The sequence below is a fragment of the Ochotona princeps genome, chromosome X (genome assembly GCF_030435755.1).
Source record: "Ochotona princeps isolate mOchPri1 chromosome X, mOchPri1.hap1, whole genome shotgun sequence".
NCBI classification, from domain to species: domain Eukaryota; kingdom Metazoa; phylum Chordata; class Mammalia; order Lagomorpha; family Ochotonidae; genus Ochotona; species Ochotona princeps.
In genome coordinates, this window is record NC_080865.1 from 106,074,860 (window position 1) to 106,100,661 (window position 25,802).

Genomic DNA, 25,802 nt, shown 5'->3' on the forward strand with positions numbered 1-25,802 from the left:
TGGAAGACCTCTTTCTCTCTCTGTCTCTCTCTCTTTCTCATTCTCTGTAAATCTCCCTTTCAAGTGAAAATAAACAAATCTCTAAGAAAGAAAAAAAGAACAAAGGAAAGAAAAAAACAGAGAAAGAAAGAAAAGATCAGGCCAGTCACCTCCTTGTGTGTCACATTCTGCCTCCTGGGGCTCCCACTCCAGGCTCCTGGAGGCCAAGGCTGGAGTGACAGCCTCTACAGTCAAGTGCGCTGTATTCAGAGAGGGCTCGTGTGAATTTCTTGCTTTCCAATGGTGCCTTTTTGACATCTCCTTTGCATCCTGACACATGGCCGTGAAATCGTGGTTTTGTACCAAGCTCAGCTTCCGCTGCTATCATGCATCCCATCCGCCTGTGGAGAACGCCCCTGGAATCTTCACAGAGCCGTGCAGCCATCAGCAACTTCAATTTCAGAACATTTTCCTCAACTCAACGAAAAAACAAATCTTTCGCTAGCACTGCTGTTACTGCACTGCCCCCCCCACCACCACCATCTCCTTTCTGCCCCCAAGGATGGGCCTGGCCTGGCCTTGGCACTTGCTCTGTCTGCCACTGGCTGCTGACCCTGGTGCATACGAACGATGTCTCTGCCAGGCCATATCCGTGGTCAAGGCCCTTGTGGGAGGCTGTGGCCCTGGCCTGTGAGATTTCAGACCCCACACAAGACGCCTTCGGGATTTTCCCTGGTACTCTGCAGCCAGGCACCTCCTCCTGGGACTTCCCCCTACTTCTGTGTGAGGGCAGCTTCCGGTGCCAGTCCCCTTCTCTCGCCTCCAATTTATCCTCGTCTCCGTACTGGGCTTTTTCACTGCCTGCATGGTCTCCCTTGTCTCTGAAGCTGCTCTCGCAGGAAGGGCCACCAGTGGATGGGGAGGAGGTCTGAGGAACCAGAGCCCCAGGGAGTCAAACTCCTTGGGCCCCCAGGAAGTAGCTGAAGCTTGGCCGACTGACACTGTGAGTCTGCAGTGAGCAATGCGGGAATCAGCAAGAGGAAATGCCTCCCACAGCGTCGTCCTTGTCCCCCCACCCCAAGGCCCCAGGATGGAGCAAGAAGGGTGACTGGCTTTCCCACGCAGCTTCTGCTGCCTCGCAGCAACTCCTTGCTCAGACCCCAGCAGCCGCAACTTCTGGGTGGGCTTAGGACGCACTTCCAGGGCCCTTTCAGTGGCTTCGCGACCCGAGGCCACCTCCATCCACCTCATCTTCTTTCTTCTGCCTGGTGAGACTCCAACAAGCACCTCAGTGTCCCCATCTGAGCAGTGGAAAGTTTGACTCTGGGTCCTGGTGTGAGTGACTGTGAGTGTGCGCCTGCCCCGGGGAGGGGGCTGGGGAACGGAGGAGGGGAGGGGCACAGCTAGCCCAGCCGTCTAGAGAAAATTGCTCCCTTTGAAGCTGCCAGGGGGGCGGGAAGCCTGCCCCCTCCCGCCGGCCCGCCCTCCTGCCCCTTCCCTCAGCTCCCTCCCCGCCCCCTCCCCGCCGTCCCCTCCCCTGTTGGCCCGCCCGCCCCGCCCGCCCAGCCTTTAGCCTTCCTCCTGCCGCCTCTGCCTCCCTCTCTCCACCAACTGCCCAGGCGTGAGCAGCTGCTCTCGGTCAGCCCCCCCGACTGACGGAAGTACGGACAGCCCGACATCCCAGTCTGCCACCTAGCCGGCCTGCGCCTGGCGGCTTCCCCTCCCCAGGTAGGGCACCCTGCGCCAGCTCTGCACTGTCCCCGCAGCCCCCACAGTGCTTCAAACTGCCCTCTTGCTAGCCTCTTACTGCCCCCAGCCCCTTTTCAACTTCTGGTCCTGTTGTCTCCACATTGCCCCCAACTGCCCCCCCAGGGCACCCAGGTTTGTAGGACACTCTCCGCTGGCTCACGGTCCCTGCACACCCCCTCCCCGCCAGGTACCTTCTCCCCTGCCATCCTTTTCTCTTGCCTCTGACTTGCCTTTGCCTCATCCTGTCCATCCATGCCAATGACCCTGCTCTTCCCTGTGACTCCCAGGAGCACCCTCCGCCCTGCCCGCCTTGCTCTGTCTGCAGCTTTGCTCCCAGTCCAGGTGGGCAAGGGCTTCTGGGCAACCGCGCACTCAATGCTTAGGAGCAACTCCTTCGGCCCGCAGCCTGTGCTCGGCACTCTGCCCAGATGGCTCTGGCTCACACACAGGCCCTGCCCTGCCTCTACTTCTTCCCGGATGGGGCATGTGCCTGTGCAGCCCAGTGGCGGGGCCCTGAGTGGGGCTGCCTGAGCAGCTTGGTCCCGCCAGTCCCCCAGAGCACCCTCAGACTAGGCTTCAGAATGGTAGGAGGAGAGGGCAGAGACAAAGGCAGCTGTCTGAGTGTCCCACGAGATTGGGACAAGTGTCCCATGGGTGAAGTTGGGTGCCTGGCCCCTGGTGACAGTTGCCATGCCTAATTCTGCCGAGCAGAGCAAGAGACCCCAGGTCGTGCAAGGCAGGGCGAGGCTGGTACCATTGCTTGGGACTCTGCTCTCCAGCAGTGTGTGGAGGCAAACCTTCTGCTGGCCAACCAGGCCACTCTGGTCCCTGCCCACAACCTTCCTCAGCCTGCCAGCTCTCTACCTTGTAGTGACTAGGGTAGACTCAAGCTGGAGCGGCCCAAATGCTCCCCCTGGGGAGTCAGAGAGGTGGCTGGGTAAGCTGCATCCAGAGCCATGGGGCGAGGGGAGGGGGCATTTCCTGGTGACAGGCAGTCTCCTGTGCCAGGCGCCCCCTAGGAGAGTTGGTGCTCAGGCAGGAGCACTTTTGTGTGCCACATGCCCATGTATGGTGTTGCAAAGGACTGGGCAGTAGAAATGGGCTTGGAGCGGGGGATGGGGGCTGAGGTTGGAGGCTGATGGGGCACCACCAGCCCCTTCTCTAAGCCTCCTGGGTCCCAGTGGGCATGACCGCTCGGGCTGCTTCTGCATCCTGCACCAGATCAGGGCTCAGGGTCCACATGGCCCCAGTTCCACACTGGTTCATTTTAACGTTCAACGCGTGGGGACGCTGCCCTATAGCTACACAGCAGCTGGGGTGGGGGTGGTGAACGGCGAAGGCTGGAAGGAGAGGGTGTGTTTTCATAGCAAGCAGTGTCTTTTGTTAAGCAGTGGTCCCCGTAGTCCAACAAGGCTCTCTGCCTGTCTCCTTGACTTCCTGTCCCCCTCCCTGCCACCCCTCCTTCACCTTGTCATTGTCTTCAGTCCCACGCATTCCCAGAATGCAACCCCTGCCAACTCCAAGCCCAGCAGGGGCCTGCGATAAGTGATGGGGGCACTTCTGGGGCACATGTGGGGTGGACTTGGGCTCCCTGGGAAAGCTGGCCAGTTCCGGACTCCCGCTGGCTCTGTGGCCCTTCCCTGACAGCTGGGGCTCCCCACCCAGCCCCAGGGACCTCGTGCTCTGTTCAGTTTGCTCACAGTGTCGTTGAGGCACCCTGAGGGGAGGGGCATGGCTCGTTCCTGCTCTAGCCCTACTCCACCGCTGCCCCAAGAACCAGCATCCCAACATCCCCTGGGGACCACTCTTCCTCCCCCCTCGTCTTCACACCTGGAGCTCCCAGCCAGAGGGCTGGCCAGGGGCCTCCTTCCCCACCTGTGGGACCCCATTCCTGCCCCTGCTCTGCTCACTGCTTGGGGGTAGAGAGTTCCTGGGCACCCTCTTGCCCAGCATGCCACCCATGCTCCTGGCTCTCTGTGCTGGTGCCTCTCCCCAGCCTGGTCCCTCTACTTAGATCAAGCTGTCCTGGCCCCACTCCCACCTCACGGCTGCAGCTGGAGCTCAACGCAAACGCCAGCCCGGGTGGGCTCGGGCCGCAGGGCGGGGACATCGGACAACCTTACACAGCGAGGATCTGAGCTGCTGCTTGGCCTTGGTTGCCTTCCCATGGGAGTCCTGGTGGCTCCACGCGACCTAAACATGGGCAGCCTCCGGGACCCTCTGGGCTTCCTGGGCTGTTTAAAGAGGCCTGGATCCCCACTTCAGCCAGAGTCCCTTCCAGACTGAGTGGGAGCTGGGGCACGAGCAGGATGCAGGAAAATACTAAGCCCAGCCTTCTGAATGCCTGGCTGCTCTCCTTTCTTGGCAAGCAGGCGGGAAGATGGACGGACAGCACTCTACCCCTCTGTCACGTGCCCAAATCAATTATGATCAACAGCATGGAGGAGCTGGGTTGCAAAGCATCCCTTGAGTCTCTGGCTCACCCACCCCTCACCACAGGTGACAGCATCCTTCTTCCTGAAAGATTCTAGAACATGCTGAGCAGAGGCCTGGATTTCTTCAGTCGCTAGGAGGAGAGCACATGGCTGAAGTGCCCTGGACCCCACACCCCCCACCCCAGCTAGCCAAGGCCCTGCGCTGGCCAACTCTGTCACAGCAGAAAGGAGCCTGGCATCTGCGCCCTTTTGCAGCCTGGTCGCAAGGCAAGACCATGGCTGCGGGTCCAAGCAGTGGCCAGCGTACTGATGGGCTGGGGCTCAGTCCCCTCTCCTCACTCCAGCCTCCCGCCCTAGCAATACACAGTACGGTGTCAGGCAGGGCTGACTTTGTTAGCCAAAAGGGAGAGAGAGGGGGCAAGCAGCGTCACCAGTTCCTCAGTCTCTCCTACCCAGCCTCATGCTGCAGGGGTCAGAGGTCAGGCGGGGTTGCTGAATGGGGCCAGACTCACCCGACATCCGCGCCTGAGTGGCCGCCAGCACACATCTGCAGACAAGCCCACAGCAGCTGCCAGACCTCAAACCCTGCTCCTGCCGCCCTTGGCTTGGTCTCAATGCCTGGCCCGGCCCGGCCGTGTTCTCTGAAGCTGCCAACGCGTCTTGTTTGGCTGGGACCTGGAGCAACTGGTGTGGAGAACTGCGATGGCTTTGAGAGGGCCAGACAAGGAGGGCCTATGGAGGCGGCTCCCAGGCTCCGCATGCACACCTGTGGCCTCTGGCCCAGCGCTGGCCTCCAGGGGAGGGGCGGCAGGGGGAGGCTACTTCTTTCCTTCGCTCTGAGGAAATGGCTTCCCTCAGGCTCAAAGCTCACTTTGATGACAATTGAGCGCCCCTACCCTCAAGTCCCTCAGAGGTGCACTCCAGAAAACCAACAGAAGAAAATTGGCTCTGGGGATCCAAGTGATAGGAAGGGGTGCCTCTGCGGGTGCCTGTCTCTGGGAGCCTCCTAGTTTGTGGGCTGTGGCCCTGCCTGCCTGTTCAAGATGTGTGTGTGTGTGTGTGTGTGTGTGTGTGTGTGTGTACGTGGCAGGGTTGGGGTTCAGAGTGGAGAATGGCGGGAAACAAGAGGACACAGGGCAACAGTCTGCCTTCGCTATCCCTAAACCACTACTGCCATGCTCAAGCCAATCTGGCCAAGACACCCAGCAACCCTCTGTCGACACCCCCTCCCACTGCTGAGGGCCGGGCTGGGGCAGGTGGTACCTGGGCTGAACGTCCAGGTCTGACAAACGCCCCCCCCCCCCAAACAGCAAGCTGAGTGCTTCGGGGAATGTCAGCTCCTCTCTCTGGGCCTCAGTTTTGCCATCTCCTATGCCATGGGAGCCCCGCTGGGGCCCATGGACACCTTCTGTAGTCTCAATATCTGCCTCATCCCCTCCCCTGCCAAGCTGTGGGCACTGAGTCATGTTCCAGTTCTCTGAGGAGAATGAGGGCTGTGCTGGGCCGCCCGCCTGGCCCCCAGCCCGCCAGCTAAGCCGTGTGAAGCTGGCCCGACCTTGCCTCCACTCTCAGGGTGAGCCAGGGTTGGAACCCAGAGCAAGGTAGAGAGCCAGCCTCTGCCCCGTGCCCCCATCAGCCCCTTGGAGACACCCAGGCTCGCGACCACAAGGACACCGGGCTGGGACTACTGCCTCGTGTCCACAGCGCTGGGCACCCGGCATCAGCCTGATGAGGCCAGCCAGGCCCCCAGTGGCCAGGTGGGCCCTGGCTGGCTACCGAGTACCCTAGCAAGCTGCCCATCTTCCCACAGCACCTGGTGGGGAGGGAGGGGGTTCGCTCCTTGGGAAGGGCTGTGCTGTGGAGCCCTCCAGGCCAGTGACAGGATGATGGCCCTGCACAGCACCCCACCTGCACTTGGCCAACCACCCCAGCACAGCCCCACCTGCCCGGTCCTGACTCACTACCCCGTGAGGTAGCGGCTTTGGCAGCTGCTCCCCGCGCTCCGTCCTGCCTTCCCACCTACATCCTCCCCTGCCTTCTCTAGAGGCTACAAACGGAAGGGAAGAAAGAAGGGGAGCAACATTTGAGTAGGTGAGCACGGCTGCTTCTACCTGCACCGCGGCCAGCTCCTTCCGGTGGCTTTCCCGGACGTCCCTGAGTCAGCCTGTAGCCTGGACAGAGTGGAGGGGGCTAGGCACACCTCCAGCAGAGCCTGGCCAAGGACTGCAAGGCAACCTCTTCCTGGGAGAGGGAAATAGAATTAAGCTGTGAGGTCTGCAGCCGGGGCCTCGGGTAGGGGACTCTGTGCGGGCCAAGGCTGGCTTCGTGAGGATGTAGCCCCAGAGCGCTCGTGAAATGGCCCTGGCATCGGGTGCTTGCACCCAGAGCCAACCAGGCCTGCTAGCGGCAAGGACCCTGCAGCAGCAGGAGCTGGTGGCTAGCTCAGGCCCCTGCCCCTCACCCTGTGTCCTGGGCCTACCAGAAAGGCAGCCGGCAGTCTGGGTTGGGAGCTCAGCTGGACCACAAGGAAGCAGCTCCTTGGCTAGGCTGGGTTTGGGGCCAGCTGGAGTCCCTGGGTACACAGTTATCCCCAGTAACCCTAGCTCCTCTGGACATTTGTTCCCAGTGTTCCCAGGGACACTGCGGTGGGGACAAAACATGCGCCTTTGCTGGTGGTCAGGGAAGAAGAACCAGAGCCAGCGTGTGACCCAGGAGGTAGTGGGCAGGCAGATGTGGGCACCTGGGACAGGCTCAGGCAAGGGCAGCTTCCCCTTCCCCCTCCCCCACTGCCGCCTCCCTCAGTCTGAAGTGTCTTCAGACAAGCCTGCCCCTGCCTGCCACCCAGGCTGCTGCCTGCCCTTCCCCGCCCCCACCCCCACGGCAGAGCCTCTCCGGGGACCAAGGGCACATGGGTACAGAGGGAGGCCAGAAGCAGGCCTGGAGGCCAAAGGCTGTGCTGCGTGGCAGTTTCCCGGGGGAAGGAAGCCAAGGCCCCAGCAAGTGAGCTGGTGAGCCAGCGTGGGGCCCCCTCTGCTCAGAGCTGCCTCGGCCCGCTGTGCCCCTGGCTGTGGGAGTTCCTTGAGGGAAGCGTGGGCAGAGAGAAAAGCAGCCCTTGGCATCAATGTCCTCTCATCCCTACTCCCAGGCGGGTTCTGGCTGACTCACTGGCCTGCCGGGGAGGAAAGGGGCTACAGGTGAAAGCCCAAAGTGGCTTAATAGGCCGAGGCGCCAGCTCCCAGCCTGCCTGCTGCTTTCCACTTGCCCCGGGACTGGCTGTGGCAAAGCACACAATGCCAACTGCCGCTAGGGGACATGCAGGAGTGCTCACTGAAGAGCAGCCCCTCTTCGCCCTTGTGTCCCAGGCTCTTCAACTATGTGTGTGCTGTGGCTCCTCGCGGCTCTGTTGGCCATTGGCCAGGCCCTACCCTTTGAACAGAAAGGCTTCTGGGACTTCGCCCTGGACGACGGGCTGCTCCTGATGAACGACGAAGAGGCATCGGGTGCCGACACGACCTCAGGAGTGCCAGACCAGGATGCCCTCACGCCCACTTTCAGTGCCATGTGTCCCTTCGGGTGTCATTGCCATCTGCGGGTCGTTCAGTGTTCTGACCTGGGTCAGTGCTTGAATAGTGTGTGTGTGTGTGTGTGTGTGAGCCCATGTGTGTGTGTTGTGGGATAAAGGGGACTGAACAGGTTGGGGAGAGGCAAGGTGAGTGGGCCATCAGGTATGCAGGCCATGATGTGAGGGTGCCTTGCTCTTGACTGCAGAGGCATGGGAAAACAACCCAGCTCTAGGGTTTGCCCTACTGTGGCTAGGACCCCATGATTGTGTCTGAGTTCTTGGGGCGGGGGGAGGGGCCTTTGTGTCCCAGGGCCATGTGCTCACACTGGCGCGCTGGTGTTGGCCCCAGGTCTGAAGACTGTGCCCAAGGAGGTGTCGCCTGACACCACGCTGCTGGACCTGCAGAACAACGACATCACTGAGCTGCGCAAGGATGACTTCAAGGGCCTACAGCACCTCTACGTGAGCCCCTCCCCGTTCAGTGTGACTGGGTCCTTCTGGAGGAGCTGGGGGGGTCGGGAAGAAGGGAAATGGGTCCCCAGTGGGCATGCATGCTCTGTGGAGCGGCTGCTGAGGTCCTGGCATGGGAGCACCCAGCTCACTACCCTTGTTGGCAGAAAACACAGGTAGAAAGTTCACTGTAGCCAGTGTGCAAGGGGGGAAACTGAGGCACAAGAAGCAGCAGCTCCCTGTGCCAGCGAACAGCAGTATGACTGTGCCCTGAGCCGGCTCCCTGCTCTGTGCGCAACCAGTGAGCATGGCATGAGCTCCTGGAGGCCAGGCTAGACAGCTCTGCAGCAAGCTCAGGAGGCCCCTGGGACTGGCCATCCACCTCCTGCCTTCTGTGCCTCAGGCCCTCGTCCTGGTGAACAACAAAATCACCAAGATCCATGAGAAGGCCTTCAGCCCCCTGCGGAAGCTGCAGAAGCTCTACATCTCCAAGAACCATCTGGTGGAAATTCCACCCAACCTGCCCAGCTCACTGGTAGAGCTGCGCATACATGACAACCGCATCCGCAAGGTGCCCAAGGGCGTGTTCAGCGGGCTCCGCAACATGAACTGCATCGGTGAGTGCGGCTAAAGGCAAAGAGGCATGCAGAAGAGGACGCAGATGGGCCCAGAAGGCCTCCTGGAACATTCCAGAGCCTTGTCTCAGAGCATGGTTAGGTTGAGAACCAGTGTGTCAAAAAGTTTAAAGAAAGGCAGAGTATCTGTCAGCCAGATGACCGATGCGGCTGAAGGGCAGCGGGCAGGATGAGGCCTTAAGGCTACCAGTGTTGAGCAGCCAGGAGTTTGCAGTCAGCTAGGAATTGTCAGTTTGTCTGCTGAGACTTGTCCATCTCTCGCTCCACTAGAGATGGGCGGGAACCCCCTTGAGAACAGTGGCTTTGAACCCGGAGCCTTTGATGGCCTGAAGCTCAACTACCTGCGCATCTCGGAGGCCAAGCTCACTGGCATTCCCAAAGGTAGGAAGCTGGCACAGATGACCACAGCTGGGGCCGGGAGGCTGGAGCCGGCCAGCACCTCTTCTGCCTGGGGAAAGGCCTAGAGTCCTTCTCCGTGCCCCAGCCCCCCATCCAGCTTGGTGTTCCCTTGTTTCTGGGTAGATCTCCCTGAGACCCTGAATGAACTGCATCTGGACCACAATAAAATTCAAGCAATCGAGCTGGAGGATCTGCTCCGCTACTCCAAGCTGTACAGGTGGCAGCCGGAGCAGGCAGGCTGGAGGGGCGGCAAAGGGAGCACCAGTCCCCACCCACTGCCCTCTGACCTCCCGTGCCTCCCACAGGCTGGGCCTGGGCCACAACCAGATCCGGATGATCGAGAACGGGAGCCTGAGCTTCCTGCCAACCCTTCGGGAGCTGCACCTAGACAACAACAAGCTGTCGAGGGTACCCGCTGGGCTGCCCGATCTGAAGCTTCTCCAGGTGAGCAGGGGGTGACGGCGTGAGGCTAGAGAGCCTTGGGCTGCCAGGTCCCTGAAGACCGCTGGAGGGCGCAGAGACCTCGCCTAGAAACAGAAAAGCTCAACACCCTGGTCGCAATGCCAAGGTCTTGACTTGCAGCCACATGGGAGAACTGGGTCTTGTTCAGCCCTGCTGTTGCCCTCCACCTCTTCCTCAGCCCCATCACAAATGGTGGGAGTGCTACCCTCCTCCTCCTGCTGCTTCTGCTCCTCTTCTGTGTCCTGCGTCTGCACAGCCCTGCTGACACAATGCAGCCCGAGCTAGACTGAGTGCGCCCTCTAGTGGCCAGTGTTCCACTCAGCACCACTAGGTTGATGACTTCGTTTCTTTTACCACTACCACCAGCCCACCCTGGGTACCAGGTGCCGCTGAGCACTGTAAAGAAGAGGGCTCTTTCACTGCAAAGAAGAAGGTCTCTAGAGTCAGAGGCGCTCCCCTGCAGGCAAACAGAGGCCCAGAGATCCCAGAGGGAGGGTCAGGGACTGTCTGCATGCGTTGTGTCAGGGCCAGTGGTGGTTCCCTTGCCGTGGCACCAAGCATAGCTCCCCAACACTCCACCCACAAGCAGCCCCGACAGCAGCCCCTGCCCCTGGCTCACTTGTGTCTCCTGATGCAGAAAGTACACATCAGAGGACAGGGCCTTGCACCTGCGTGTGCGCTGCTCACCTCAGGCCTTGAAACCAACCCCTGGCCACCCCGTCCACAGGTGGTCTACCTGCACTCCAACAACATCACCAAGGTGGGTGTGAACGACTTCTGTCCCGTGGGCTTCGGAGTCAAGCGGGCCTACTACAACGGCATCAGCCTCTTCAACAACCCTGTGCCCTACTGGGAGGTGCAGCCAGCCACCTTCCGCTGTGTCACCGACCGCCTGGCCATCCAATTTGGCAACTACAAGAAGTAGACGCAGCGTCACCTGCCATACTGCCTGCAGTAGGGGGTCTCTGCCAGAGGAAGCGAAGCAGAGGGGCCCTGCCTGGCTGTACCCCACCTGAGGACCCCATTCGCCACCCTAGCGTGCCTCTCCTCAGCCCCTCCTCCTGCGAGTAGCCACAGGCACGGCCCCCATCGTCTGCACCCTTGTCTTCCCGACTGTCCCGGCTCAGCCACCACAGCCACTCAGATGCACCCCTGCCTGCTTTCTTCCCTCACACTCCAAAAATCCACCTGACCCAGGCTACAGTCCTAGGGAAATGGCCCATGGCCTATGAGGCCAAGGCAGGTAGAGATTGAAGGACTCTGCTGAGGTCTCCAAACACGGGCAGGCATGGCTTCCTCCTCCTCAGCTCCTTCCATGTATCTTCTGAGTTACTGGGCCCATTGCCCCTTGGCCTTTCCATGTTAGGCACCTTGCTCTGTTGGCCCCTAGACCAGTCTGTTTCTGTCTGTCTCTCTGTCTCTCTGTCTCTCTGTCTCTCTCTCTCTCTCTCTCTCTCTCTCTCTCTCACACACACACACACACACACACACACATCCTGACCCTGTGCCTTAGGTTAACTCTGCCTCTGTCTTTCTGCCCAGCCCTGTCTAAGCCAGTCTGGGGGCAACTGCCCCTCCTGGCCTGCCCTACCCAGGCCTTGCCACCAGCCCAGATGGTCCTGGAGGAGGTGAGCAGGTGAGTCCCTGCATCCGTGAGCTTTGGAGCAGCTTGTGCTCCACACATTCCAAAGGGAGCCTTTCTCCTGTCAGCTGCAGAGCCTCCTGGGCTGAGAAAGGCCCAGCACTGTACCCGAGACCCAAGCAGGGCTTCCCATCAGCCATCTCCTGTGCCCCGCTGCACCCCCGCCCTGGTGGCAGCTCCTGGTCTTCACCCCCGGCTCCAAGAGACCACGCTTCTGAGGTCGCTGTCATTTTTCAATTAAAGAAATACTATGCAACAGGACTCTGTGTGCTGCTGCTCGCCTCTGAGCAGAAGCAGAGCCCTGAGGGGCCACCTCTGCTGCTGCTCTATGGCTATCCTTGTCCTCACAAGAGGTTCTTCACCACTGTCAAGCCCCAGGCTGCAAAAAGGGCCCAAGGACAGCCCCCTCCCCGCCTTCCAGGTGCTTTCATTGCCCCAGCTGTCCTTGCAGAACACTTGCCAGGCAGCTACTACCTCTGGGGCCCCGTGGACCCTTTGCACCAGGTGGTGGCAGGGTTGGGGGATATGAAGTGAGCCCAGCAACCCCAGATGTGCATGCCGGCCTCAAGGCAACTGCAGTGGACACCATGCTGTGTGTGCCACGCAAGCCGGCGCAACCTTGATTCCTGACAGCCCCAGAGAGCCGACAGCTCCCTAGCGAAGCTTGTTTGTAGTGCACCCCACCAAGGAAACAAGGCCCTCTCAAGCAAGCCTGGTGAGCTGATGCGAACCTGGGCTCAGCCTGGCTACTCCGCCCTGCACCTAGCAGGGCCTCTGCTTCAGCTGGTAGGAGCCTGGCTTTCCTGGGCAGGACGCTAGCAGCGGGAACTGAGCGGGCAAAGGCCAGTGCCATGGGCAAGAACTTGGAGTTACACGGCTGGCCCCGGTTTCTCCTTTTTGGGCTGGGAAGCGCCACTCAGCTAGAATGTCACCAACGGCATCATAGCGCTATTCTGGGGCATGTGCTGCATGGCCAGCAATCTCTGCTGAGCTGGGCAGGCCCAGGGCAAGGACACTGGCCACAGGCCAGGAATCCGGCTTCAGTCAAGTGCCCTCACTGGCAGGGAGGGATGGCAGCCGGCTTCAGGACCTGGAAGACATGGGAACGAGCGAGCCTCTGGCCAGGGCCTAGTGGCTGGGCCTGTGGTGCTGAGTGCATGTTGTGGGGGCAACCCCATTCCCCTACTCCCAGATCTCTCTCTTCCTGCTTCCCACTGCACTGGCTCATCTTCCTTTCCTGTGCTTGAGCACATGGAGCGAGGCTGCCATTATGACACCTGTTCCCACTTTCTCATAGCTGCCTTTTGTGCTGTTGCATGCGTGGTGCACCTGAGGGCACCCCACAGGCAGCGCCCATGTGGGCCCTGGCCAGAGACTATGAGCTGCCTGGCTGCGAGGGCTTGTGGGTCAGTCAGATAGAGAAGGTGGTTTTGACCGCAGTGATGTCCGAGTTACCTCCCGCAAGCTGACTGCCCTCCCCTCCATTCATTTGCAAGCTCAAGACTCTAACTGGGTCACAGGCCAAAAAGATCGAGCCCCAAGAGCCGGTCTGGCTTGCAGGGATACTGGGGACTCACTAGAAAGTGTGAGGACGGTGGGGTGGGGGAACATGTGCCATCCCTGGTCATCGGGGCAGAGCGGCTGTGCCCAGTGACACAGTTTCACCTGGGGTGCCCCCTACGGATATTGTTATCCTCTTCCATAAACAGGCTGAGAGCAGTGAGCCGTGGACACCTCAGAGTTGGGGCAGAGCCCAGAGGGAGCTGTTCACACACACGCACACGCATGCACAGAGAAGCCCAGAGGCACACAGGTGCTGTGGAAATCCACGTCAACACTGCACACGCAGGAACACAGGTGGGCTGACCCCCCAGAATCACAAGCGTACACACAGCAAAGAAAGGAAGAAAGCAGCCGTCCCTGGAGCGGCTCACATGGGCAGCTGCTTGGGGCAGGAGGGGGCTTGCAGGGCCTGTGGAGGCGGAGGGCCCAGCAGGAGCCTAAGCCGAGTCCTCTGTTGGGGTTGAGACAAGCTGCGGCTTGTCATGGGGACAGTTGGCCAGGCGTGCGCAGAGCGGGGCTGCTGCCCGGGGATGGGGGCTGTGGGTACTGATGCCAGCCAACCTGCAAGGCTTGAGGCACACAGCAGGTAGGCTCTGGGTTCTGGGGGCCCGCAGCACCACACAGCCGGGCTGGTGCTGTGGCTTAACTGTCTAATTCTCCACCTTCAAGTGCCAGGATCCCATGAGTGCTGGTTCATGTCCCAGCTGCTGCACTTCCCATCCAGCTCCCTGCTTATGAGCTGGAAAAGCATCGGCCCAAAGCCTTGGGACCCTGTAGCCATACGGAAGACCCAGAAGAGGTTCCTGGCTCTGGCTTCAGTTCAGCTTGGCTCAGCTCTGGCCATTGCAGCCATTTGAGGAGTGAAGTAACATATGGAAGATTTTTCTCTCTGTCTCTCCACTGTGTAAATCTGCATTTCTAATATAACAAAAAGGAAAGGAAAGGAAAGAAGGGATAGAGGGAGGGAAAAGAACGAAGAAAGAAAAAGAAAACAGCAGAGGCTGGGACTTACGTGGTCCTGAGGAGAGTTCAAGGCGTCAGGGGGACAGCACCTCCCCCAATGGCTCTAAGGAGCCTTCTTGGGTTTTCTAACTCCTGTTGGCTCCAGGCAGTATCCCCAATCTCTGTCCCCACCCCACCCCCCTGCAGTCATTTCACAGGGCCTGCCTTGGTGCTCCCCACCCCAGCCCTGGGCCTCCTTTGTACAGCGTGCCTAGCTCCTGACCCCTACCTTGGTCCCATCTACGAAGGCCGCATTTCGAAAGAAGGTACATTCCAGCCAGGGTGCCGGCCTAGCAGCTACAGTCTCCATCATTACCGTGGCTGCAGGTGGTTGAAGGCCTGCGGAAGCAGTGTGACCTCAGCTCCCAGAGGGAAGATATGATGGGAAGGCTGATCTGGGCTGGCCATGTCGGTATCCATTTCAGGATTAGCCTTGACCTGGATGCCCCGGGAGAGGCACAGAAACCACACTACAGTGGCAGCAGTGACAACCAGCAGAGAAGGGCCACAACCCAGAGTCCGAAGGAGGAGGTAGAGTGCGGAGCCTGGAAAGGCCAACCTGGACAGTGGGGGGCTGAGACAGAAAAGGACCCTGACGAGGCAGAAGACACAATTTGGGTTGGAGAAGCTTCTAGCAACATTCTTCCCACGTTCTTTACGGGTGGGGGTGTTCCCTGCTGACCCCAGGGCCACCTCTGCTGCTGACCATTCGCTCTTTGGGGACCATAATTTGCTTAGGACCTGGGGACGGCCCCCATGGGACTTGTCAGACAGGCACCTAACATGGCTGATGAGCGCATCATGTCCCCTGCCTCAGGTTTCTCTCACTGGCACAGGGGGCCTCCAGTGGTGGTGGTGGTTTTTTTTTAAGTGGCACCCACATATGCACACTAGATCAGCTTCCCAAATGGCTCCAGGGAACATGAGATGACTCTCTGAGCTTCTGCGTCCCTAGTTGGAATGTGGGGTGACACCAAGTACACCTAGAAGGTGGCAAGGCTCTTACACGGTAGCCAGCACCTGGTTCCTAACACGTATGCGAAGACATTGGGGCTGCCTCTGGCTCCTGCCAGGTGGGGCCAAGACCCAAGGAGACAGCAGCCTGCCTGCTCCACTGTGCCTGACCAGGCTCCCGGGCTGGGGAGAGTGGGAGAGGGAGCAACCTCCTTACCTGTATGCAAGTGTATGTAAATAAGCATGGACATGTGGGTAATTGTCAGTAGGCAGGACTGCATGCACAGGACAAGCAGTGACGGAAGTATGCTACCGTGTGTGAGTGTGTATATGCATGACAGGGTGAAGGTGTCAACACCACGTGCACGTGCAAGAGCATGGGACTGTGAATCACTGGCACACATGGCAGCGGTGAGTGTGAGAGGGTGTGGGACAGGGAGCACTGCACAGCTGAGGCCTGAGCCTGAGCCTCCAGAGCTGTGGTGTGTGTAGCCTCCCATGGCCTCTTTCAGCTCTCGGCCTGCTGCTGTGTATTAGGTACTCCTGGCTGTGCCAGCAGCACCCAACTCATGCACAGGTCATGAGTCACCCCGGGGCCTTCTGCATCCAGGTCTCTCCTATCTGCCACATACTCCCTCCTGCTCCTGGGGTGACACTTCCAGGGGACTTGTCACTCCTCTGGGCCTCCACCTTGCATCTGCCACATCTGCCAGCTGCTCACACATGGCGGCAAAGGCCTGGTGGGGCATCTCAGGCCTTTGCCCAGGATCTGGAAAGCTTGGGGGCAGCTCCAGGGCTTCCTTCTGCACCTGTGCATACATGGGAACAGGCAGGTGCCTACGCTGGGGTAGCCTGCAGTGTTCTTCTCCACCTGTGTCTGTCTCCAGGTGTCCACCTGGGTGTGGCCTCCGGCTTTGTGGCAAGCCATTAAGCGACGTGTGTCATACAAGTCACAAGCCTGTGGATCAGCAGACCAGCAGCCCTTGGAGGGCATCAGTCCCCAGGCCAGCTGCCCAGCTGCATGCTCACTTTACCATAGGGCAGCAAACTGAAGACACAGTGGCAGCCGGGTGCCCCCCTACCCATGTGCTCACACATTCCGGCCACTTCCTTTGCCCCCAATCTTCACTCATGCCCACCCCCACTTAATCAATGCCCTGTAGGACAATACCAGGTAGGGAAGAACACAATGCGCGTGTGAGTACCAGGTTCGTGGCCCCCGCGGCCTCTGTGCACGACCCTCCCCCACCCGCCCCCACTGTATCTGTAACCCCTGCCTTCCCTCCTCTTCCCTCCTCTTCTTCATCTTCGTCTTCTTCTTCCTCCAACTCCACCACCTCCTCCTCCAACTCCCTCCCCTCCCCCTCCCTGCCTCCCTCCCTCCTTCCCTCCCTCCGCGCTCAGAGCTGCGGCTGGAGCTGAGCACACCGCGTCGCCCGCCGCCGGTGCGGAGCGTGGGGAGCACTCGGCCGCAGCCCTCGCCAGCCGCGGAGGGTCGCGCCCCACGCCGCCGGTCAGTCCGCCCCGTGTCTTGGCCTTTCCGTCCTTGGAACGGATTGTTGCCCGCCGGGCGCCCGCCTGCAGCGACTGCGCCCGCCAAGGCCGCGGTGGCGGCCGTGCCCATGCCCGGGTAAGTGGTGCCCGGGGCGCACAGGCACCAACCGGGTGGGCGCTCGGGCGGGGGCGGGGCGGGAGGGCTGCCCAGCAGGTGGCGCGGCGGCAGGTGGGGGGGCACGGATCCCCGCCCGACGCACCTGCGCCCCGCACCCGGCCTGCGTGTCCTTGCGGCACGGCGGCCGCGCGCCCACCCCAGGACCCCTAGCCGGCGGGCAGCGCCCCGCACTCTGCGTCCCGCATCTTGCGCGCACGCGCATCTGTGTCTAAGGAACAAGGCCGCTGGGGGCTGCGGGTGGGGGCTCGGGAGGCACGGCTGGGGGGCGCCCAGCTTGGGAACCCAGCCGGTGCGCGAGCACGTTCCAGGAGACTCGCGGCCCCCTCCCCCTGCGCCTTCGCACCATGTCATCCTCCCCCTCACAGGTTCTCACACCGTCCCCCGCACTCCCACACAGCAGCCCAGGCGACCCTATGCTGGTGCCCTGGCCACACTTGGGGAACTCCCGCATCCCCCTCTGCACTTGTGTGACCTTGGCCAGAGGGCTTCTCCTGGCCCAGAGGAATTTGCTCCTGTTTTCCCCTAAGCAGAAGCTCCAGCTTTGCGGTTGTGGACTTTGGAGCAGGTCGATGTGCCATCTCCCCAAACCTGGGACCATCCACTTGTCTATCTCTGGCTCTCTGGCTCTCTCTGTCTCTCTCTCTGTCTCTCTTGGATCTGGACTCCATCCCTCTGCCCAGTGCAGGACACGTGCAGCCAGGGCGGGTACCTGGCGCTGGGCACCAGGGAGGGAACCTCGGACAACCCAAGCTGAAGGCACAGAGGAGTGGGGAGACTGAGTGCTAGGAGGGCAGATAAGGCCCTGATGCTCTGACCTAAAACGGATCAAGGCTAGCCTGGCTGCTTTCCCTCCTGGGACGTCAGTGCCATCCTGGTGGACACCCCCTGCACATATCCCCCGATCTTTTCCCACTAGCGAGTACCCTGGCTTCCAACAGTCACTCCTCAATAGTGTGTCAGCTTGAAGGCAAGAACTGCCTTTCCGTCTGCAGGGGCTGCTTGAGTGCCTAGTACAGGCCTAGCCCCAAGTGGACACTTGGTTTTCTGGGTGTCTCATTCATGACCTTGACCTCACTGAATCTGCAGATTCACCTGACTTGGGAAAGACCAGGAAGACCTGGATCTCACATTTGTCCCCATTTTTCAGATGGGATCATTGAGGCCCCAAGAGGGGAAGGAATTTGGCCCTGGAACAACTGCATGTGTGGAGGCCCCTTCTCTGTGAGCAGATGGCTGAGGTCACTCCTATGGACCCGGCAGTGGGGGAGGGGGAGGAGGAGCCTAATAGTCAGAGGCCAGCCCATCTTCCTGAGTGCCTCCTGTACGCAGACACAGCTCGGGGCATGATGCTGGCCTCTTCCCCCATTTGAGTCTCACGTCATCTACACGTACAAGCCGTGATGTTCATTGCCCCTTTTCCATAGGCAATGAAGGAGACCAAGGCCATGGGCTCTGCAGAGGGGGACAGGGCTGCAGGGCCACTGCATGAGTTAGCAGAGGCCAGGCAAGGTGTCTAAGGGTGAAGCTAGTCCCTGGAGTCCGCCCCTGCTGAGCGAGCCAGTTGGAAGGGCCTGGGCAGTTGTGGTCCCAAGGCATTGATTGTCCCTGCCACTGGCCTCAAGGGGAGGAGGGCCAAGGACACAGCACTGCCAGGTGGCTTGAATGAAGGGGCAGGCCTGCTCTGGCACAGGAGGGGAACGCAGGCAGATGGAAGTGGGGCGGGCGTGGGAGGGGGCTTTGCACAGAGCCAGAAGGAGAGCCAGTGCTTTGGGGAAGGAAGCCCCTGAGGCAAAGAACGTGCTGTAGAGGAGCTCCACCCACAGGCCGCAGCAGCACTGGGCTGGGGGTGGGGAGGGGTCTCTGAGGTTGGGGGTAGGATGGTCCTCACTGACAGGGAGGACAGGAGGGGGCACAGGGGCCTTGAGGGAGACAGCTGGGGCTCAAGCGACAGGAGCCCCAGGGTTTGGTGCCAGCACAGTGCCTGATGAGGTTTGTGAGCTTGGCCAAGTCCCTTGCCCACTCCCACACCAGGGAGGGGAGGGTGGGCCATGCGACGCTCTCTGCTCTGACATTTCAGGATCCAAGCTTGGAGCTGTGCAGGTTGAATCATTCCTAAGTACAAGTGGCCAGGCCTGTGAGTCAGTGAGTGCCCTCCATCCCACAACATCTGTTCCTGGCCTGGAGAGGCAGGCCAGGGATGCTGAGTTCAGCCCCACAGGCCTCGTGGAGCGTGGCTGGTGCAAGGCAACCCTTGCCTTCCTTTCTCACAGATGGGGTGACTACGGCCCTGGTCCCCAAGGCTCCTGGCACCTGCAAGGCCAGATGCACCTCCTTCTACACCTTACACAGGAAGTTGTTAGCACACATAGACTCCTTGTGATCAGATTGCATTTTTGCAAAGACTGATTTATTTGAAATTGTGTGTGTGTGTGTGTGTGAGAGAGAGAGAGAGAGAGAGAGAGAGAGAGAGAGAGAGGCAAGGCAAAGGGGTGGAATTATGTTTTGAAATGGCCACAACTTTTGGGACTTGGGCTGGGGCTGGGAACCTAAAGTCTCACCCAGGTCTCAGACATGGTGGCAGAGGCCATGTTCTGATGCTTTCCCAGAACATTAGCAGTAATGTTGGATTGAAAGCAGAGCATCCAGGACTCACACCAGATCTGATATGAGATGTCAAGATCTAATGCACCACCACACTGGCGCCCCCTTTTAATGAGGAATGAGTGTATTTCACTGAGGGCTGTTACCTTCACCAGCAGTTGCTAGCAGTCATCTTGTGCCAGGCACTATTCCATTGCTCCATTGAAAATGAAGCCTGTGTTGGTAATAGACCCATTTTGCAGATGGTGCAACTGAGACTCGAGATTTTGGGTCATTTACCAAAGGCCATACAGCCAGCAGGTGGTAAAACCAGGACAGGAAGCCTGGCTGTTGGGCTCTGACTGTATCTCTGCTGCCTCTGGAAATGTGTGGGGCGCTTAGCGGAGTGGAAGTCATGCATGTGAGCTGAGGGTGTAGAGAACTTCTAGAGCTGGTGGCCTGAAGCCAGGGCTTCTGGGAAAACTCTTGTGACCTCTTTGCCTACCCCCATGTGCCCATTGGTCTGAATGGAAGAATTTGACAGAGCTCTCAAGCAAGAGCAGGCTTGCTTTGTGAAAGGGACAGGTGCATGCAGCCCCCCAAAGCAGACAGAGGCTCTAATCTAAACACCTGTGGGCTGGGCCCAGCATGTGGCTCCGTCTCTACGACCGCATTCACGGTTTCTTCTGTCCCCTGTAGTCTCCAAGCTCTTCACCTGCCCTCTGCAAAGCCAGCAGAAGCCAGGCCAAGTGGTGCCTGGCTGGAAGCCCTCCCCTGCCTGGGCACCTTCTGTTGGGTGGGCAGTGCTGGCAGTGAGCCTGAGATAGGCTTAAGCAGAAGGGGCTGAGGGGAGGAGGCCCGCAGACCTGGGGAGAACTGAGCCACGTTAGACTGCCTGCCCAAGGTTGCAGAGGAAACGCACCCAGAGTCACACAGCTGAGCCTGAAGCAGAGCCCCAGGGCGTAGGTAGGAAGAACGAGGCAACGGCAGCTGGTAGGTGCTATGAGAAGAGCACAGAGCAGGTGCTGGGCATGCCCTGGGAGAGACCCCTAATGAGAGAGGTCCTCACCTTGCTCTGTCCCATGAGGTGGCTCCAAGGCATGGCAATCATTTCATTAGATTTAAATCTAATTACAGGTTGCGTTCCTCAGGTGCACTGGCCACATTTCAAGTACTCACGAGTCATTTCTGTTGGTGGTAACCATGTCAGATGGTGCAGGTAAAAGACCATGTCTATCTTTCCAGAATGTTCTGTCACTGAATGCAGTTTCAGTGCCTCACATGAAGCCAAAAGCTGACCCACAAATTGCCCCCATAGCATATGGCCATAGACTGGCTTACAACACCTCTGAACTCGCTGGCATTTGGAGAAGTATCCCTGGCTGCACCAGGCTCTAGTCTGAGCTGGGGCCAAAAGGTGCCGGGCTGGTCTGGAGTAACTTATTTTTTTAAAGATTTATTTATTTTTATTGGAAAGGCGGATATACAGAGAGGAGGAGAGACAGAGAGGAAGATTTTCCATCCGATGATTCAGTCCCCAAGTGGCCACAACGGCTGGAGCGCGCCGATCCGAAGCCAGGAGCCAGGAGCTCTTCCGGGTCTCCATGTGGGTGCAGGTTCCCAAGGCTTTGGGCCGTCCTCTGCTGCTTTCACAGCCTACAAGCAGGGAGCTGTATGGGAAGTGGGGCTGCTGGGATTAGAACCGGCGCCCATATGGGATCCCGGCGCGTGTAAGGCGTGGACTTTTAACCATTACGCTATCGCGCCAGGCCCGAGTAACTTATTTTTTAAAAAGTATTTATTTTTATTAGAAAAGTGGATTTACAGAGAGAAGGAGAGACAGAGAGAAAGATCTTCCATCTGCTGGTTCACTCCACAAATGACTGCAACAGCCAGAGCTGAGCTGATCTGAAGTCAGGAGCCAGGAGCTTCTTCTGGGTCTCCCTGTGAGTGCAGGGTCCCAAGGCTTTGGGCCATCCTATATTGCTTTCCCAGGCCACAGGCAGGGAGCTGGATGGGAAGTGGAACAAGCAGTACCTGAATGGACACCCATATGGAATGCTGGCATTCGCAAGGGCAGGACTGGCCAATTGAGCAATCATGCGAGGGCCCTCAGGTGGGTCACTTGTTAGAGTGGCCACACGCCGTTGGTGTGATACCATTAGGGGCTCTGCCCTCATGCAGCAAACGTGCTTTTCTCAGCGTCAAGGAATCTGCAGCCCCACTGCCTGCTCTCCCCACCCCATCTCAGTCCCCAACCCAGCCTTACGGCCCTACTCTGAACCCCCTAGTAGCCACCCAGCTATGCAGATGGATTCCATTTTCTTTGTCCCACAGACCCCAAAGCCATCCCCAAGAGCATCCGCCAAGGCACCATAAAAGGGAGTGGGTGGTACAATTGTGGGTGCCTTGGGCAGAGAAAGACTCGGGGCCTTTGCCAGTGAGGGTCAGCACAGCAGACAATGGCATGCTCAGCTTGGGCCCAAAACCTGATGTGGCCAGCACTTGGTCCTCGCAAGGCCCCGCATGCTCACACCTGCAGGGAGGAAGAAGCAGGCCTGGGGCAGTGGCAGCAGTGGCAGCAGTGGGAGGGACCCAGGTGGCTTAGCACAGATGGGCAAGGCAGAGTTTGTTTTGTTATGTTTAAATGAGCTTTATTTCTTCCTATTTAAAAATAATGTTCTTCATATGTATACTCTTTGTGGAACACTCCTGAAACCCGGGGGAGACAAAGACATTGACACTGACAGTTTTTTGCACTTATTTCTGCTCCCTTCTCTTTGCATAGTCTATTTATTTTCATATCATTGTAATTATTCCATGGATTCGATTGTGCAATCTATTTTTTATTTTACATAAGCATTTTATTTATTAATATAATCCCTTCTGAAATGGACGTTTTTTCCAAAAAGGATATAGTTTAGTTTTTTTAAGATTATGAAAGCCGTAAGTGCTTATTGCAAAAGTAATGAGTCTGAACTATGATCATTCCCTTACTTGACAGTTAGTTATCAAGTTCCCAGGATGCATCAGGGCGGTCCTCAGTAATTACAATTTTTAATGGCTGAATAGTATTCTCTCCAGAGATTGTAATTCGCTTAATTATTTGGCTATTTCTGGCAGTATAGTCAGCCAGGCTGCACCCCAAGCAGAGTGCCTGGCTGGCCCAGAATCAAGCCCAGGTGTGGCTCTCTTTAGTTGCTGTTAAGGAGCTGTATTTTCCCATGTGTTTATAAATTGGAATTTTTATTTGTTATTTTTTTTTTAGTGAGATCATGGTGTTTGTCTTATGGGTTGGAAAAAGCATAACCTACATCCCTGCTGCACATAATTTATCCTTTTTCGAGCTTTGTGTTTGTGATTTCTTCCATTGCTTCTAAGCTTACCATGTCCTTTATTGAGAGCAGAGAACTGTACGCAGCTGCATTTTCCATGTGTCTCGGTGCTTTGCGTCTGCACGGAGGGCATTGTAGCTCTAACATGTACACACACAGGAATCAGTAGCATTGACCCTGCATGCACAAACGGGCCCGTGTGCCATGCCCAGATTGCTGGCTGGCATCAAGCCGCTTGCTCCTGACTAGCTCCTATGGCCTCCCAGAGTCCGTCCAGCTGTGTGCTCCAGTGAGCAGCTTGGGATTCTCTTGCTTGCTGTCCCTCAACACCTTAGTTGCCCTCAACATCGAGCAAGAGGAGCCAGGTCCCTCTGAACTGTTCTGTACAGCCCCCCTCTCCCCTGGAATCAGGCTTGGGGGAGGAGCAGGTGCATCCCATGGCCAGTGGCGAGGGGGAGCACAGGTGGCTGGCAAGGCTTGACGGTGAAGAGAGGCTCACAGCTGAGGCTGGGCAGCTAGCAGCCAAGGACACAGACTCTCCTGATAGGAAGCAGCAAAGCAAAGCTGCCCATGTCCACCGCAGCGGGCGGCCACCTCCACCAGGCAGGATTCATCCTGCAGTCCTCTTGTGGAAGTCACTTATTCCGCTTGCCACAAAGGAAGGTGCACGAGAAAGGGCCCCCAACACCCCTGGGGATTTTGCTGCTCCTGGCATGGTTCCAACGCTCCAACGCGCCAACGCACCCTCCCCATCTGGGCCTCTGCACACTGCTCTGAGCCCAGGGATGGCTCCTGTGTGCACATGTGAAGGAGGGACCCTCTCAGCACCTGCCTTGTCACACACGTCCCTTTTTTATTTGGAGCCATGGACCTGGGAGGAGCAGTCATGGCCTGGGAAGTTCCCCCAGTTCCTGTCTGCAGAGAGAAGAGCCTTATGCAAGGAGACAGGGAGGGGCACAGAGCTGGAGTTCAGCCTTGTCTTGCCTTCCTGGCACTTGACTCCACTGCCCAGAGAAGCAGGATGGCAGGTGGGCCTTTGCTCTTGGAAACCTCTGCCCAGGGACTGACAGGAGAGGGGCCAAGAATAAGAGTGTCCTGGGCAGAGGAGGGCTCACCATCCAGGATCCTGGGCCACCAAGCTCTTCCTGAAGGAAGTAAAGTTAAGGCAGAGCCAGGGGAAGTGGGCCAGAGGGCCTAGGTGTGTGGGAGTCTTGGTCCCCAGCCAGTTGTATCCCTGCCACCTCTGCAGCATCCTCTGGCTAGGCGCAGGAAGGACTCACACTCCCTCCAGGGAACGCTAAACCCTAGGGAAGTTTTGTGGCACAAAGCTCCATCCGTCCATAGGATTCTATGGTCGCAGCTGGTCAGGTTGTCGAGGAGGCAGGCACTGTGGCTGCAGCCTCCCAGGCGGGCACTGTTGGCCACATTTGCAGAACGGGCGCCGGCCTCTGTTGTGCTACTGCTTTGTGTCTGGGTTGCACAAGGGCAGGCTTGACTCCCACCTTGAGTCTGAACACATCTTTCTGTTCCATCCGACACCCTTGTCCTGCCACCCCACCCCACCCTGTCAGAGGCCCCGCATGATCTGGGTATTGACAGTCCCCATATGGTGACAGTCCCAACGAGCTCTCTGAGTAGCGCATCCCCAGCACTCCCTATCTGGAGCTCCCAGTGCTTTTACCAGCCCCTGACCTTGACCTTAGTAAATGCCCCTAGGCCCGTCCTCCCAGAAGCAGGGATCCACCAAGGGGCTTCTTCCTTGAGCCCAAAACTTGTGTCCTGACAGTCATCTCCACATCAGGTCACTGTCTATTGCGGTGGAAAGAGCACGTCTCTGGCCCTGCCCCCCACGGCCTCCAGCCGCTTGTAATTTCCTTAATTACCTATTTAGGCCCTGGCTGCTTCTGGTTCATGGAGCCAGCTCTGGGATTGGAGGCTGCCAGGGGTGGGCACCGCAGTGCCAACCACAGAGCTGTGGAGCCTGGGTCTTTGCCCGTTTTCCTGTTTACATGTGTGCCATGAGGCTGTGGGGTAGGCCCCGCGGTCCCAGTGAGTGGGGGTATGAAGCTGGCTCAGGCTCCTGCTGCATTGCAGGCCCCGCACAGCTCCTGTAATTGGATAATTAGCGGCACTACGCCTCCTACCCATAGGTGCAGAGCTCCTGCCCGCTCCTCCACTCTGGATTCTCCAAGTTCTCGAGCAGGAGACAAATGCTCCTCTTCCCACCCTCAGCACCCGCACCATGAGCCCTCGAGGCCTTGGCATACAGGTGCAGGCATAGGGATACCCTCCAAGTGAGGAAGCAGCTTCTGGCCCAGTGGGACATCCTGGCACTGGGCAGTGGGGCCTCATGCTGCCCTACTAACTCTTGCAGACAGCTCAGGGCTTCAGGACAGGATGCCGAAGAGGGCTGTGACAGGGTGAAGGCGTGCGCACAGGGAGCACTCCTGTCTACTCCCTGGAGAGGCTCTCACAGCAGAGAGAAGATGGGAGCTAGGACACCTGCTTGGGCTGCAGGCCAAGTCGCTGCCCCCACGGTACAGCCGGGAAGGAGGAGGACCTTTTCCCAGGCCCCACAGCGCAGGCCTGGGGCACTTCAAGGACCTGATTCAGCTCATGCAGCAGCCCTCTGCGAGCCAGCTTCTGCAGATGGATTTCCTGTCTGCTTGCTTTGTTGAGCGCTTATTGGTTCTAATCACATTTGGTGCTTTTTCGTGATTTGCTGGGCAGTCACTCGACAAAGGAGCTGTGCAGAACCCTCTGAAGCTGAACCACTTGACTTCGTTTTGGCAACTGCTACTTGCTGGCTGTGTGGCCTCGAGCAAGCCCCTAACCTTCTCTGTGCTTCACAGTGGGGCGCCACACAGACGGCACATCTTCCTGCAGAGCACGGGAGCTATGCAGCCCGTGTCAAGATGGTCCTTCTGTCCTGTCCACTTGGCCTTGGCGGCTGCCCGGTTCTTAATGCTTTAGATTCCTGTGACATAAATGGATTCTGCCAACAAGATGGCGCCCCATCATGCCAGCAGCTCTCATCTTCACATCAGCATTGCAGTCAGCAGGAGGAAGGAAAAGGGCGGGGAACATCTTGTCCCCTTTACAGCCGAGACCCTGAACTTGTGCCTATCGCTTTTGCTTCCATCCCATTGGCAAGAACAGCATCACGTGCTCCTAGCAGCTGAAAGGGTGTGGGGGAATGCTCTCACGAACTGCCAGAACTCCTGCCTAGCTGAAAACCAACGTGATGGAGAAAGTGGGATCACAGCTGGAAAGTCTCTGCCACGACCTGGGGGGGGGTGCTTATTAGCGTCCCTTAAAGTCATCATTTGTAAAAACAATGCACTTGTCTTAAGGCCTTCTGCGCATGTTCCAGCCATCTGCTG

At 58.5% G+C, this 25,802-nt stretch overlaps 1 protein-coding gene across 2 annotated transcripts; it reads left to right on the forward strand.

Annotated features, from left to right (window-relative positions):
* The first annotated feature begins 1,614 nt into the window (after positions 1–1,614).
* Positions 1,615–11,419, forward strand: BGN (biglycan). 2 transcript variants are annotated; one of them, XM_058658725.1, is made up of 8 exons: positions 1,615–1,707; positions 7,502–7,777; positions 8,075–8,187; positions 8,579–8,792; positions 9,081–9,191; positions 9,333–9,426; positions 9,515–9,653; positions 10,399–11,419. In XM_058658725.1, the coding sequence occupies exons 2-8, from the start codon at positions 7,537–7,539 to the stop codon at positions 10,594–10,596; spliced, it is 1,110 nt and encodes a 369-aa protein (XP_058514708.1). In that variant the 5' UTR covers positions 1,615–1,707; positions 7,502–7,536; the 3' UTR covers positions 10,597–11,419. The 2 variants fall into 2 exon arrangements, with proteins under 2 accessions (XP_058514708.1, XP_004598890.2); XM_004598833.3 differs by having other exon boundaries at positions 1,637–1,707; positions 7,526–7,777.
* The last annotated feature ends 14,383 nt before the right edge of the window (positions 11,420–25,802 follow it).

Coding starts and splice junctions, on each gene's coding strand:
- BGN (XM_058658725.1), top strand. CDS start 7,537: ATGTGTGTGCTGTGGCTCCTCGCGGCTCTGTTGGCCATTGGCCAGGCC. Junction 9,427..9,514: donor CGCTACTCCAAGCTGTACAG/GTGGCAGCCGGA, acceptor TGCCTCCCACAG/GCTGGGCCTGGGCCACAACC. Junction 9,654..10,398: donor CCGATCTGAAGCTTCTCCAG/GTGAGCAGGGGG, acceptor CCCCGTCCACAG/GTGGTCTACCTGCACTCCAA.